The 16,057-nt window shown below is 35.0% G+C and overlaps 1 protein-coding gene across 2 annotated transcripts in view; it reads left to right on the top strand.

Moving 5' to 3' along the window:
- The window catches only part of Vps13b (vacuolar protein sorting 13 homolog B), a 505,216-nt gene that overhangs the window by 400,667 nt on the left and 88,492 nt on the right, over positions 1-16,057 (top strand). For both annotated transcript variants that reach the window (XM_042673185.1, XM_042673186.1), the window contains exon 40: positions 14,383-14,579. In XM_042673185.1, coding sequence (XP_042529119.1) covers positions 14,383-14,579 — 197 coding nt within the window. The remainder of the gene's footprint in view (positions 1-14,382; positions 14,580-16,057) is intronic.

Raw genomic sequence — 16,057 nt, 5'->3', positions numbered from 1 at the left:
CCAAATCTTGTGCATCCTATATATCACTGTACTTTGATAGATCTGAAAACCACTAAGAGATTAATTTGCTAAAAGAAATATAACAAATAAATGAACATAGTTATACAGGCTTGGGAGTTGCTTTTAATGAAAAATTAACTGAGGAGATATTAGCTGAGAAATTATTAAGATAGAGTAAACTAAGTCTAAACTAAATAAGTATGACATCGATAGTAGTTGTATTATCAATAGAGCAGTGCTTATGTCATATAAGCTTAGTATTTACCTTGCCCCAATTCTGTACCATTAGAGCAAATGATTCATTTTGTTGTTAAATGTCTCTTTAATGAAGTCAACATATAAGCCATATCATATTTCATTTTATAGAAAACCTTAATATCCAGTAAATACCCTTTTCATAAAATGAAAAACTATCACAAAACATTTTCTACAAGTCTTTAAACACCATTTGGTTTTATAGTTTGGAGTTTAACTTGTTCAGAGCAGCTAGCTGATGTCTATATGACCTCCCAAAGTCCTTTCAGTCCTGATTCTCACACTAATGAATTCAAACAGAAAAGAATTGTTAGTCCAGAACTCAGTGTAGCTTCAGAGCCAGAATGTAAGAAAGTTACAAAATACAGATGTCTGTCAGGGATGGGATCCAAAGAGAAAAGAATGCCAGAAGTTAGAAATAGATATGTTATTGTACCAAAAAAAAAAAAAGCCTTGAATTTGGCTTTTAGCCAGGAAAAAAAGTTAATACTAAGATCAAACTATTAACCTATAATATATAGTTGAAGTATGGCAATGTCCTGTGGTAGAGGGTCATAACTTTTCTTGACATTCATGACATTCAAGTGAATACCAACCACCCCTCAGTTCTTCAGATCCGCTACAGATTGTACCTTTTAGAGAATCTATAATCCTATATTTTTTACTTAGGAATAAAAACCATTCTTTGGAACTGTCAGTTTTGGTATATCAAGAATTAAAAGAATTATCAGATATTTTAAAATACTGAAAATTATGTAAGATATAGCATGTTTATCTTTTAAATTAATAAATGAAACTTGTTTATTTTTATTAGGCTAAAGTCTCTAAAATTAATGCAACTTTTTTTGATTGCATACAAAATATTTAAGAATTGGTTATATTAGGCAGAATGTTTTCTTTGTGAGATTTTTGTTGTTATTGTTATTGTTGTTGTGTTTATTTTTGTTTTGTTGTGGGCTAAGGAAGGTGGGATTTTTCTTTCTCAGCAAAATTTACTCCAATTATTTTTTCTCATGGGCGGCAGGTTGGGGAAGAGTACTGGAGTGGTTGACAACCCAGAAGGTTCTGATGTTCTGTGGAAATGTGAAAAGGACTATGAATAGGTTGTTGGACAATTTTTAAATTTAATTTTGTTTTGTTTTGTTATTATCACTGTCCATACTATTAGTTTTCTACTGAACACTTTTTTAAAATTTTCCATGAGTTTTAGAAGAAAACTTTTCCACATTAAGTCTGTTTTTGTATTCCGAAATAGAAAATTAGGCATCTGTACCTTTTGGGTTAGCCTATGGTGTGTTACTGATTTGACTAAATTGTTTAAAAATCAGAATTCCCAAAATTCATCTTTTTCAAATTGCATTCTTTCTTACATGATGATCAATTTAAGAGGACATAAGTTTCACCAAATAATGGCAGTCAGTACAGTCAGAAATTCTATCTGCAAATTCATGAAGAAATAGCCAGTCATTCTAGCCCAGATAATTTCTCTATCTTTAGATTTTCTTGAGAGATGATTTTTACAGAATTAGAGATAACTATGAGAGCATTCTTTGTTACCTAAAATTTGACAAACAAGTTCTAAAATGAATAGAGCTGTGGTTTGATGTCAGTTGGTATGTTAAAGAGACATATTTTCTAACACTGTGTTTCTGCTCTTAGGGCAAATTAAGGGAGTATAAGATTGAGAATGATGGTCACTGAATTATTGTAAGTCACTATTTCAGGCAAATTTGACATGACATGAGAGAAAACTGGGCAAGAATCATGATCAATGCTAAACTCATGCCTGTTTCTTTGTAACAGTATGCATCATGTATATCCACTGTTTTTGCTTCTACTTTGGGGTTGCAATATGGAAGTGGCTGTTTATAGATACGATTTTCTTAGGGAACTAATTCTTTATTCATGCTTACTTTATCATATTTGAACAACTATTTTAATTGAGTTTTCATTCAATTCCATCCAAATGAATCTTATTCATTTACACAAAGTGGAATTGTGCCAGTTAAATTGTCATTTCTTGCCATTTAGACCTATGAATGTCTAATTTAAATGGTATGTTTCGTATTCTTTCATGATGCAATATTTCTAAGATAGGAAAGGTCTTATATTGAAAGATCAAGCACATGTTGTATGTTTATGAACTCTTTTTTTACCTATGAATCTCCAACAAAACTAGCAAAGCTGCGCTTCATTATGATATTCATGTTACCCTAGACCTGTTTGTGTTACTGAGCCTATTCTCTGTTTCAGCTTCTTACAAAGAGAGTTTATAGTATATGATATTTATCTTTTTGCCTAATAGTGCTCAGTTGGTGTTGACTGTGACTGAGTGGAATGTTAAAGAGAAAGTAGATTACTCTGATGTTTGCTAAAGGTCATCAACAAAGTAAGGCCCTATTTGCATATTCATTATAGTCTAGGCTCCACATAGTGTCTCTTTGGTGAATATGAAGCCTGGTGAAAGAGTAGACTGAAGACCAAGTAATAGAGTCTTACTTCATGCCTGGACATGTGCCTGGACCACAATTTTTCTATTTTTCATTTCCCATCATAGTTACTCTGACTGGAAAGCGCCACCATGCACAGCTTCTTCCATTGAAGTAGTCTTGCAAACTTTTTGCCTGGCTGGCTTTATTTTTGTTTTTCTGGGAGGTGGTACAGTGGATGTTTTTGAAAGGTAGGACATTTTAAGAAACACTTATAGAAACATACTGATAGCCATAAAAAAGTATATGTGGTATAAAAGTGAAGCACTTGTCTAGAGAAAGAAGTAGGGGTCAGAATTAGTGTCTAATTCCTTAGGAACTTGCACATAATTCTATTTGGCAGTTCTAAGATTTGTTCTCAGTACACATCCAAATTACCAAAAATCAATCAAAGTTATTACTTTTCAAACCGCACCATTCAATCTTCCCCTTATTCAGAAGCTGATTATGCTTGCATATATGTGTATGTATATATGCACAAACATATATGTATATATTTTCAGAATAATCAGTCTAATTAGTACATATTATGCAGACATTTTCATATGATATATGGTATACATATAAAAGTATCTGTTCAGTGAAGTGCATACATAATTAAATATCATTCAAAGTATGTTTTATGTTATTTGTGATCTGTCAAGTTAATGTGTATGTGAATGTGTGTATTTATGTGTGTGCACATATGGGTACCTGGCCTTAGACTCAGTGTCTCAAGCTCTCAGCTATTTTTTTCTTTTTTTTTGCTCATGGCTGATGTTCTACCACCTGAGCCACTCCTCCTGTCTAGCTTTTTTGCTGGTTAATTCGAGATAGAATCTCAAAGACTTTTCTTCCTTGGCTGGCTTCTAACCTCAGACTTCAGTCTCCTGAGCAGCTGTGATTAGGTATGAGACACTGCTGCCTGGCTGTTATTTAGTTTAAAAGAGCACCATATACACCTAACTTTATTTAATACAAATAAGTACACTGCCTGAAATATTTAGAGATGAAACCAAACTACTTTGGAATTTAGTTCTAAAATAGTAAGGTTGTTCTAAATTAGTTTTAATGCAGAAGCTCTTCATGTGTTTTTATTATTTCTCTGTAAGAAAAATATGATCTTGAAGGATGTCATATTACACACCTGCATTTACTTGAAACTTGGTAGCTTGATAAGTTGATAAGATAACTGGGTCATATGTTAATTTTTTTAAAAAACAGCCCAAACATAGATCCTAATAAAAGAATGTTACACATTTCCTTTTAAAGGCTCAAAAGTGTTTCTCAGGGCTCTTAAATTACCATATTCTGATACCAAGGGAAAATAAAATCTGGACTTAGAGGCTTGTTTGTACTTAGAGAGTTTTCCGGACAGGAAGGCAGTCTTGATGCAATGCAGTAAGCCACAATACCAATGGGGCATTACAGGTGAAAAATCTGCAGCTGTACCCTTCACCACAATGTATTACAACTGTGCACTGGAATATTTCCTGTACAGAAATAGAGTTTGGTTAACTTTGTTTCCCAAGAGTAGATCACATTAAAATGTTATAAAATCATGATTTCCTGCATTTGAATACTTGTGGTTTCTCAATTGGTTCCAATGTTATAAGGGTTTTTTTTTTTTTCTGTATGATTTCTATTAGTTGAAGATGTATAGAAACTCTTTTCTTTCTTCAAAACTTACTACAAAGCAGATACATATAAGAAATATAAACATAACATTAGAGATTAAAAATATTTTTTCCATTAAATGGTAGATTTTTTTACAGTGTAGAAACAGAAAATATTCAGATTCTATAGTCAAAATACACTTTGTTTTTAATTATTAGCAATTGAAATGTCTTCAGTTTGCATTTGTTCTAAGTGATGAATGTATGTTTCCTCTTACTGTATATTATAAGTTACTGATTGCAAGAAATTGTCTTTCTGCGGCTGGGAAGGTGGCTCAGTGGTAGAGCACTTGTCTTGCATGCATGAGGCCCTGGGTTCTATTCCTCAGCACCACATAAGCAGAAGAAAAAAAAAGCCGGAAGTGGCGCTGTGGCTCAAGTGGTAGAGCGCTAGCCTTGAGCTGAAGAGCTGAGGGACAGCACCCAGGCCCAGAGTTCAGGCCCACGACTGGACCCTCCTCCCCCCCCCCCCAAAAAAAAAAAGAGAAAGAAATTGTTTTTCTGTTTAAAAAGACATAATCGTATCTGAAAACCTCATATGACTGTATGGAAACAAAGCTGCTTTTTTTTTAAATTCATTAAAGGTTTAATCTGTATGTTGCTATCCACTCACCCCTGTTTCTATATATGCACCGTCTTTTTCAGTCACTGGAAATGTCTGTTTCATGCTCAGATCTCACTTTATATTTTTCAACTATCCACTTAAACTATCTTCTAATCATCAATTAAGAACTCTTCTACCTGTCTATTTCTCTGATCTTTATGTTGCATTCTCCATATTACCCCCTTTAATAATGGTTTAAGGGAGATATGTACTTTTACTTCATTAATGAGGTAAAAATTTACTGATCAAAGTAAGAGTTTAATAATGATTATTCATTTAATGATTACTAGAAGCTTTGTGTTACAAAAAGTCACCCCACCCTCACCCCTGGATATGTATGTCTAAAAACAATTAGAGGAAATGAGTTAATATTATAATTGCTTGATGAAATAGAAAGCAGTGTAAACAATAGACTGACCAGAATGTTTAAAAGAAAAATCTAGAAATAAGAAGTTCACAAACATTTTTGAAAAGCCCTACTACATTACTAGAAAGCTAGGCAAGCAGAATGTAAAAGCCAAGACAAAGTTAAATTCATGCCTAAACAGACTCAAAAGGGCCTTTAGCAAAGACTTGAAGCCTTATTGTTACCAGACCTTTAGAGCTCTCTGTGTAATCATTAAGTAACCAAGTAAGACTTGATTGGCTATACAGTTTTTAGTCAGTTTTGAATTACTGTAACAAAATACCAGAGGAAGGCTACATATAACAAAGAAAGTTACTTAGTTCACAGTTTTGGAAGTTCAAAGACATAGCAATAGCATTGGCTCCATTCTGTTGAGGGTCCTCTCAGCTCTGTCACATCAAGGTTAATAATAATGACAGAAGCAGACATGGGAACCGATGATCACTTCTCAATATGGGTAGCCTGAGAGATTGAAGAGAGCAGTCTGCATCCTTCTTGTGAGAACTAACCAGGGCCTCACAAAAATACCTTTTATCCCTTATAACGACACATTCCCAGTGTCTACTAATAGATCTTAACTTCTTAATCATTCACCAGCACCACATCACCATGTGGAGACAGGCTTGAATATGTCACAAACTGTTTGTGATTCGTTGTATGTGACAGACAGCATCTTCATCATAGCAATGATAAAAATTACAAACATTACAGTTTGTTCATCTGTGTCACAAAATAACAACTAAAGGCAATGACAGTAAACCCTGCAAAAATGGATTTTACAATGCCATTATTTATTAATAATATTATAATTATCATTTTATTGTTTCAACAAAAAGTTATGGAATTCAGAGAAACCAAGTATGGATCATGAATAGAAAAAGAAAGTCAACAGAAACTGTCCATAAGGAAGCCCATATGTGAGAGTTACTAAACACTTTGCTACCAATCTTAATGCATCCAAAGGAACTAAAGAAAGGTATAAGAATAATGTCTCACCGGTACCAATGAAGAGAAATACAGGTTGAATATCCCTTGATCAAATGTTTAGAATCAAGGTTTCCAATGTGAGATATTTTTTGATACAAGAACCTTTGCATAGGTATGAATTGTCTTGAGAATGGAACTCATGTTTAAACATGAAATTGATTTATGTATACATTTCCTGAAGGTAATTTTATGCAGTATTATTAATTTTTGGGCACTGTGTTGTATGCCTGTGTTCTTACTGGAACCTAACCCAGGAGTGAAATGGGAACTCTCAGGTAGAATTTCAGCACTTGAAAATTTCAGATTGTGGAGCATTTTGGGTTTTCAGATTAGAGATGCTCAACCTATTAGAATTTGTAAAAACAAATAAAATTTGAGAGTTGAAAAGTGTAATAACTGAAAATTTCACTAAAGGTAGCTTGGTAGCTACCTTGACAAAGAAAGAACCAGTGAGTGAAGATGAGTCAGTTGAGATAATTGAGTCTGAATAACAGAAAGATAAAAGAATGAAGAAATATGAATAGAACCTTGGCAATTCCAGAAAACAGTGAGATGACCTAGTCAAACTATTGGGGGAAAATACTTAGTATGAAATAACAGATAAGTTACAAAACAGCTGAGATAAAATATAAAATTTTAAGTGTATTCTGCATTTAGTTTGCTTCCTAAAATCCACTTTAAAGAAACTGGAACTAGAAACTATATATCATGAGTCTATTTTTTTCCTTCTTTGAAGATAATTAAGCCACAGAAGCACAGGATTTACAGACAAAATATTCCACTGACTAAATGTAGTGTCTTCTCTGCACAGCTGCTGTACTCTTTCCTCTATTCTAATCACCATTGACTTGGCATGGTGGGAAAACTAGAAATGTGGTAGGGAGGAGCAAGAGAGATAAGAAATATCCTGCCTTTAATCAGCCTTCAATAATCAAGTCCAGAATGGAAGCTCTGCCTTTGCTTTTATTAAATAGACCTACATGTAAGCTAGCCTGTTTCGTTTTAACACAAAGGAGAGGACAGTTGAAACTGATAAGATGTATTACTGCTACCTACCAGCATTTAGTTATATATATATAAACAGGAAAGACACTTCCCTTATATTCTTTGATTAGATGATTTACTAAGGCCTGAACAAAGGGGTAATTGCCCAGCATCTACAACCTCTTCACAAAGAAGTTAGAGCTGTTCATCCATGAGAACAGATGGGCAGTTGTGACCCTGCTAATAGTTTTGGCAGTACTATTAAGTAATAAAAACAAATTAAGTGCCAAAATATTCTTTGTACCAAAAATATTTTTAAATGGCCAAATACATGCAAATCTTCCCAAATTAGCCATCAACTGGGAACAAATTGTGGGATAATATTTTAAATGCAAAAATAGATGTGCTCTTACTAACTGGCAGATATACAACCTAAAATACATTCTTATGCAGAGACTACATATGCTTAGAGTACAGTTTATTATGTATGGCTGGCTAATTTTTTAGATCCTGTCAAATAATGGATAAGAAAACAAAATGTAATAAAAATATATAATCTTGACAGTGATTTGAAATGTACCATGTGTTACATGTGGAATGTTTTCCAGTGAAACCAATTTGCTTGTTCCCACTTCCCATGACTCAAATACTAGATACTGAGGCCTTCTAAATGATTTTTTGGCAACCCAACTTTCTTGGAATAGTCATTGTTCCTTCAAGTTACTCAGTCTGGGCATTAGTAATAAATCCCCAGTTATAGCTGTGTAACTAAGGATCATTCACATCATCTTTTTCAAACCTAAACATAATAAAATTACTTTAGAAAGATCACATAAAACAGAGTCTATAGTTTTCCTTGAGAATAATTAATTGCTACCATATGAAGCTGTAAGCACAATATGGTCACATTATGTTTTTAATTTAATTATGTCACTACTAGTGTAGAGATTAGCTGAGCAATGTCAACTTCTAACTAAGACAAAGGAAGATTAGTAAGTGAAAGGAAAGTTGATTCAACAAGACATAATGGCAAAATAATTTGAGTGGAAGAACTAGTATCTAAAAGAACTTTTAAATCTGTGCACCAGTGGTTCATACCTGTAACCTTAGCTTCTCAGGAGGCTGAGATCAGAGTATTTGAAGGTAGCCAGGACAGGAAAGTTTGTGAGACTCTTATCTCCAATTAATCACTGAAAAAGCTGGAAGTGGTGCTGTGGCTCAAGTGGTAGAGCTCAAGCTTTAAGCAAAAATTCAGAGATAGCACCCAAGACCTGAGTTCAGCCTCTAGGACCGGCAAAAATAAATAAATAAAAGAAAAGAAGTCTTTTTTGGGGGGAGGGGGTCCGGTCATGGGGCCTGAACTCTGGGCCTAGGCACTGTCCCTCAGCTCTTCAGCTCAAGGCTAGTGCTCTACCACTTGAACCACAGCACCACTTCAGGCTTTTTTCTTTTTGCTTATGTGGTACTGAGGAGTCGAACCCAGGGCCTCAGGCATGCAAGGCAAGCACTCTACCAGTGAGCCACCTTCCCAGCCCCAGAAAAGAAGTCTTATTGTTAACAGATTGGGTTTTTTTTTTCAGCCTCTATGTTTATTAACTAATTATTATTGAGGGTCAGAGTGGGGGAGTGAACCCAGGGCCTCCCTCATGCTTAATAAATGCTCTCCCTCAGCCATACCCCAACCTCTATTCATTAGTTTAAAACTAATTAAGAACTAGAGTATATATTGACCCTCTACTATGAGTTTGTTTTTGAAATGGTTATACTTCCTTAAGAATATTTATGTAAGAACCCATAGCATGAGAGCTAGATTTAAAGAAGTAGCACCGGGCTATTTTTAAAACCAGCCATTTTTCTGATCTCTTCATATCAGTTCCAACATATGCTTGTAGTCACTACTCAAATTGTAAGGTTTATTCCTTCCTACTGATTTGTATCTCTTTTGCTTCTCTTCCTTCCTATCAGATCTCTCTATTTCTTTCATACTGCTTCTATCTAATTATGTCTTTGTTGTTGCCTTTTACTAATTTTTGAGTATCTCTTTTCATTCTCAAAAGTTTTTAGCTCATAGCTTCCATCCTTTTTCATTTCCTTCAGCATCTATATGAATGACCCAGCCAATACTGTACGTTCATCTCATCTCTCAAGTGATCTCCTTCACTTTACCTACCTACTCACTCTCATAGAAGTCCTGGATCTTGTCATCTTCCCCAAATTCCTATCTCTTAAATCTCCTTTAGAGTCTCACAAGCCTTTCAAAGCCTTCTTACCGAACAACTAGTTATTCTCCTTATCTAGGAGCTTACACTGTTTTCTTATCCTTTTAAAATTTTACATTCCTAACTCAACCTTTAAAATACCCTCTCACAAGCAAGGGAAATAGTGAAATTTTCCAAAAAGAAATGTATTCTTTACCTGACATATAACTGTAAACCTTCTGAACATTCCTTTATAATAACAATTTTTAATATTTACAAAAAAATACCCTCTCACAAGCAGGCACCAGTGGCTCACGCCTGTAATCCTAACTACTCAGGAGACTGAGATTTGAGGATCTGGTTCAAGGCCAGTCTGGGCAGAAAAGTTTGTGAAACTCCGATCTTCACTTAACCAGCAAAATCAGGAAGTGGAAGTGTGGCTTAAGTGGTAGAGTGCCAGCTTTGAGGGAAAGAGAAAAAAAAAACATAAACTATAACATGAGACCCTGAGTTCAAGCCCCAGTAACTGCCCCCCACACACACATAAATAAATATTCTAAACTTCAATCGTTATGTCCTACTAAATGCTCCCAACAACAAACCCTGTAGTTATTCAACACAACTCCCTCTGTGCTCTCTGAATACCCTTATTCAATAGTTTCACTGGAGTGGCTCTTGGTGCTTCCAACTCAGATTAAAATGAACTCAATCATCTCCCCTCCACTCCATGAACACCATAAAATCTACTCCCAGGAGAGACAAACTTATCCATCCCCGGAAGTGATGTCAGAATCTGCACAGTTGCTCAGATCAGCCACCTGGGATTCAGCCTTGACAGTTCCATCTCACTTCTCAGATGTGGTTAATTGCTAAGGAATCTTCCACAGAATATTCCAGTTCTCCTCAGCCATACTCCAAGATCATTATTTTTACCTTAGGCCTCCTAACTGGATTTACTTTATCAATACTTACTCCCCATTCCCCACAGTTCAAAAATATACTAAAGATAAATTTGATTATAGCATTGATTGTTTAAAATACCTTGAAAGTATATCATTGATAGTAAAGTCTAAAATCCTTCATTTGTCCTAAAAGTAATGTAAGTTTTAGTACTTCCATTTTACAAATGAGAGAAGTATGGCTTATAGTCATCTAATTGTCCAAGGTAATAGAGCAATTATTTATGTTACAAGGCCAGCAGACTTTTATCCCAAATGGGACATCAGGGAGGCTTCTTTGAGGGGTGGAAATAAGGTAATATGAAGATTAATATCTATATGCTTTTTCTTTTATAAGTTCATGGCCCAATGTACATTTAAATGGACAACTGTGTAAAATTATCTTAATATATTATGGTCATTGTTAGCTTTTGTTTTGAAATATTGAATACAAATATTCTTACAATGGGAAAAAAGGATAAATGTGTGACTTTTGTAAAATTTACAGATAGTCATACAATTTTACCTTTTCTCAGCAGAGAGTTCATTTGGAGCCAATGTATTAATACCTTTATCTTAAGCAATAAAAATAGGGTACATAAAATAAAGTTCTGACAAACACATAACTGGAATGTATTGAGATATGTTTTTGTAGTTTTCTGTTGTTTCTGAGTTTTCAGAGTAGCCTGGAATGTTCCAGTTGAGGTATGTAACCTCAATTGAGTCTCCCACAAGTTGTGAACTAAAAGTTTTCTTTGGCTTTCCTCCATATTTATTTCTTTTGTATTTTTTATTTTCTTGGTTTTTTTTTCACTTGCACAATTATTCTTTTCCCCAGTCTTAGTGTTTACTCTCTCTCTCAAAGCTGGCATCCTACCACTTAAACCACACTTCCACTTCCTGATTTTGCTGGTTAATTGAAGATATAAGTTTCACAAACTTTTCTTGCCCCTTACCTAACAACTAACAAATAGTTCCCACAGTGGCTCCTAGGTTGGACTTCTTAATATTACATGCTGGCTGCAACAACATTTAATTGTATACACTATTAATATTCACTAATAATTAAAGCATGTTCATACTTTTTTTCCTTACAGTTTTACTCAGCTTTCCAGTATGACAGCTAATTTTCATTAGTTATTGTACATTAACTTCAGTGTAGAATTTTGGGAACAATGCTAGAAACAGTTTTCCACCCTATTTTCTGTATAACATCTTCACCACTATTATGTTGAATGTAGCATTCCATTATTTATGTCACACAAAAAAATAAGTATGCTACTATGCTTTTACTCACCTCCTTTGCTTCTTCCATCGAGATTCTTATGTGACTGTAGCATTCTTACCTCATTTTCATCTCTTCTACCCTTGGTAAAAAGTCCCTTAGGGGCTGGGAAGGTGGCTAAGTGGTTGAGTGTTTGTCTTGCATGCGTGTGGCCCTGGGTTCAATTCCTCAGCGCCACATAAGCAGAAAAAGCCGGAAGTGGCGCTGTGGCTCAAGTGGTACTAGCCTTGAGCTGAAGAGTTTAGGGATAGTGCCCAAGCCCAGAGTTCAGGCCCCATGACTGGCAAAAAAAAAAAGTCTCTTAAACCAAAAGGTAAGCTCAACTTACAGTCAAAAGAGGAACTAAGCAATCAGCCTTTTTCTCCTAAGTAATAGTATATATAAAGGTCCAGTGTTAGCCAGTTACACAGCAGAAAATAATGTTGAACTGTGGTTACAGTGTTCCTGAATATACAGGTTCCAGGTTTATTTTCTCTGTACAAGCCCAATCCATTGTAAAGAAATCTAATAAACAGAACGCTTAGAGGTTTCCAGCCATAACACAGAAGCTTCAGAACTGTTCTTAGAGCATTAGGAAGATGAGTTCCTACAAAAATTTTTGAGATGCTGGGTGCTAGTGGCTTACGCCTGAAATCCTAGCTACTCAAGAGGTTGAGATCTGAGAATTGCGGTTCAAAGCCAGCCTGCAGGAAAGTCTGTGAGACTCTTATATCTAATTAACCCCAGGATCCTAGAAGTGGCCCTGTGACTCAAAGTGGTAGAGCACTAGCCTTGAGCTGAAATGCTCAGGGACAGCACCCAGGCCCAGAGTTCAAGCCCCACAACTGACCCTCACACACACACACAAAAAGAAATTAGCTCTGTTATCTAATTTTTAGAAATATAAGAACTAAGGTTAGAAATCTTAGTTTCCTCAAATTAAGTGGACCTATAATTCAAATCCTTGGAAGATTCAAATGCCTAATGGAGCTAGGATTCGAGTCCTAATAGGTTTTAATTCCAATAGTTATGATTTTATCTTCTATATTTCTTTGAGGAGAATCATTAATGTGCCAGATACCGGCTGATTCCCTTCTTTCATCTGTGAATTATTCATTCATTCATTCACCAACTATTCTTTTTAACATTTTCTATATGTAATCTGCCACGTGCTGTGAAAATCCAAAGTTTAGCCAAATGGAAATCATTCCCTCAAAGAATGTTTCTACCATGGAAGATGTCATGAATAGAAATAACTATAGCATGAAGTATACAGTGATAAGAGCTATAAAAACAGGTTTCCTTAAAAAAATTCTAATGGCTTTCAGAAAAGAAAGAGGGTTTTTCCATCTGGAGAGGTGAAAAGGTTCAGAGAAAGGTAGCATTTGAGTTGGTCCTAGACAGATGGGAAGGATTTAGGCATGGACAATGAGAAAGAAAGAGGAATATACCAGTATTTCAGGCTGAAAGAGAATATAGAAATCATGACCTAGAAAATTCTGCTATGGATAGCAAAAACAGAAAAGAAAAAAAAAAGAATTTCAAGAAGTGGTAGCTAAAAGTCCGTACTGTGAACATGTTACCAATACTGAGAACTCCTGTCTCTGTTTCATCACACCATTAGGCATTTTTGTTTCTTCTCCTTTAGTCCATCTTGTATCTTTTCAATCTTGAATGTTCAAGTTACTTTTTCCAGATGAGAAACTTATTTCCATTTGAAGTTAGTTTGAACATTAGTGTTTCATCGATGCTAGGAGAAGACATAAGACTGATGGACAAAAAAGCAAGAACTCCATTGCTAATAGCACAGCAACAGCATAAATGTAGCTGCATTGGTTCTCAGTGCCCCAAGTAACACAAAGTTAGGCAGAAAGGCCATAGGAGTTACTGTGCATTCAGTAGATGTTTGGCACTATTGAGGACTTTGGAACTTGACAAGGGTAGCTCATTTACGGCAAATGTACATACCTTCATATGTTTACTTGTTCATTCTCAACAATTTACAAAAGCTCTGCTATCAGGAAAGTAGCTCTTAATTTGTCATTAATATTTTTATCCTCGCTTGTTTCTTTAAGTTCCTTTTTTATCATTTGAAAGTTTATTCCCCATTCACGTGTTTCTTTGAATATATAGAAATATTCTCCTTTTATAAAATAAAAACATGCCAGCTTTCTTTCCTCTTATGCTTTCACTTTGTTAGCCTTTGTCATTTTGGTTCTTTGGAACTTATGTAGTTAACAGTTGTTAAATTTGTTCCAATTATTTTTTATAGGAAGTTGGTTGTTTTTATATATTGCTGTTGAGTGGATCTCTTTTCTTTTTTGAGATAGAGTTGAGCTAGTAGTTCAGACTGACTTTGAACTCACAGTCCTCCTGTCTTGGCCTCTGAGGGCTAGCATTACAGATACATACCACATGCACATCTTTGAGTAAGTCTTTTAAGGTATACAAAGTAAATATAACTTGAAAAAATCCTACCCCATTGTATTTTATAAGCAAATTTTCCTTTAAAAGCCTTAATATTAAAATGTTTGTGAAAATTTAATTTGCATTTCAACAAGTACAAGGCATAGTTGACATTTACAACTTTATTTTAATTTAGGTTCCTTGTAGTTTGGAATACTGGGATGAACTTCAGAAGGTTTTTGTTGCGTATCGAGAATTTAGTCTATCTGAAAGCAAAGTTTGTGATCTGCAGTTGCCAGATATCAATCTTGTAAATGATCAGAAGAAACTGGTATCCTCCGATCTTTGGCGAATTGTCTTGAACAATAATCAAAATGGAGCTGATGATCAAAGGTAACTCAGAAAAAAAAATGAGAGAGGTAATAACATTGCATTAGAAAATAATTACCAAATAAATTTCTCTTACCAGTTACTTATAGCTTGTCTGTCCAGTACCTGAATGTGCCTGAACTACAGAAGAGAACCAAGATTTTTCAGTTTGTATACTTGAAGTCCTGTGTTTTACTCATATTTCAGCCCGTTAAGTACTCAGGGAGAGTTTAGCCCAGTGGAAGGGCGCCTGCCCGGCGTGTGCAAGGCCCTGGGTTCAGTCCTCAGCCCTGGGGGAAAAAAAAGGAAAAAAAAAAGCTACAGAAAGTCTTCCCTCAAATGTTTTAAAAGATACATAAAAGGAAAGCAAAACAAATCTATTATACTGAATCCAAAAATATAGAAATAGATTTATCTATACCTCAATAGACTCTGATATAGTAAATCATATATATAATGTAACCGTGAGACATTAAAAGTGAAGTCATCTTTTTGTCTTTAAAAAAGACAAAAGCGGGGCTGGGAAGGTGGCTTAGTGGTAGAGTGCTTGCTTGCATGCATGAGGCCCTGGGTTCGATTCCTCAGCACCACATAAGCAGAAAGAAAAAAGCTGGAAGTGGCGCTGTGGCTCAAGTGGTAGAACGCTATCCTTGAGCTGAAGAGCTGAGGGACAGCACCCAGACCCAGAGTTCAGGACCCACGACCGGAACCAAAAAAAAAAAAAGACAAAAGCCTTTGTCATAAAAAGTAAATCTCTTTTTTGTTTTTTCTATATAAATATATATACGACAACACATATTATAATCATAGTGTACAACTTCGTATTGGTTCCTACTTTTTATTGCAAATAAATTAAAAGGCTGGGATTAGTGGAATATGTCTGCATCATAGCCAGATAACAAGCATAGGTAGGAGGATTACAGTCCAAGGCCAATTTTGGGCCCAAACAAAATAAACAATACCCTCTTTTAAAAAAATACAAATCAAAAAGGTCTGGAGGTACAGCTGAAGTGGTAGAACTTCTGCCTAGCAAATGTGAGGCCCTGAGTTTAGCCCATAAAACTGCCAAATAAATTAAATAATAAAGAATTGATATACTAATTAAATCGCAGATGCTTTTTCTTGTGAAGTTATTGTTTACGAATTGTATATATTTATTGAAAACATTTGAAAAGTAAATAATACCGTCTGTAACCATATCACAGTGAAATAACTCCTGTTAACATTTTGGTCTAGCCTTAGAGTTCTTCAATGATAATTGGTATGTGCAGGAGTAGCAATGTGTTTATACTTTATCAACTCCATTTCAAGGCCATCTGGGCTCTTTAAAAATAATAATTGCCTTCCTAGTACACTATCTGGCAATATAATATTAGTGAAAATATGTTAGACCAGCATGATCTTGATTGTTACCGTATTATAGTAATAAAAATAAAGAACATCGATTCTACAGGGATCGACAGATAGCCAGATTTTTTTCTACGTATAGGTTGTCTCATTAG

Source organism: Dipodomys spectabilis, unplaced genomic scaffold (genome assembly GCF_019054845.1).
Source record: "Dipodomys spectabilis isolate Male_0828 unplaced genomic scaffold, ASM1905484v1 ptg000783l, whole genome shotgun sequence".
In the NCBI taxonomy this organism is placed as follows: domain Eukaryota; kingdom Metazoa; phylum Chordata; class Mammalia; order Rodentia; family Heteromyidae; genus Dipodomys; species Dipodomys spectabilis.
The sequence above is the reverse complement of the archived record's forward strand: the minus strand, read 5'-3'. Positions and strand labels throughout refer to the sequence as shown.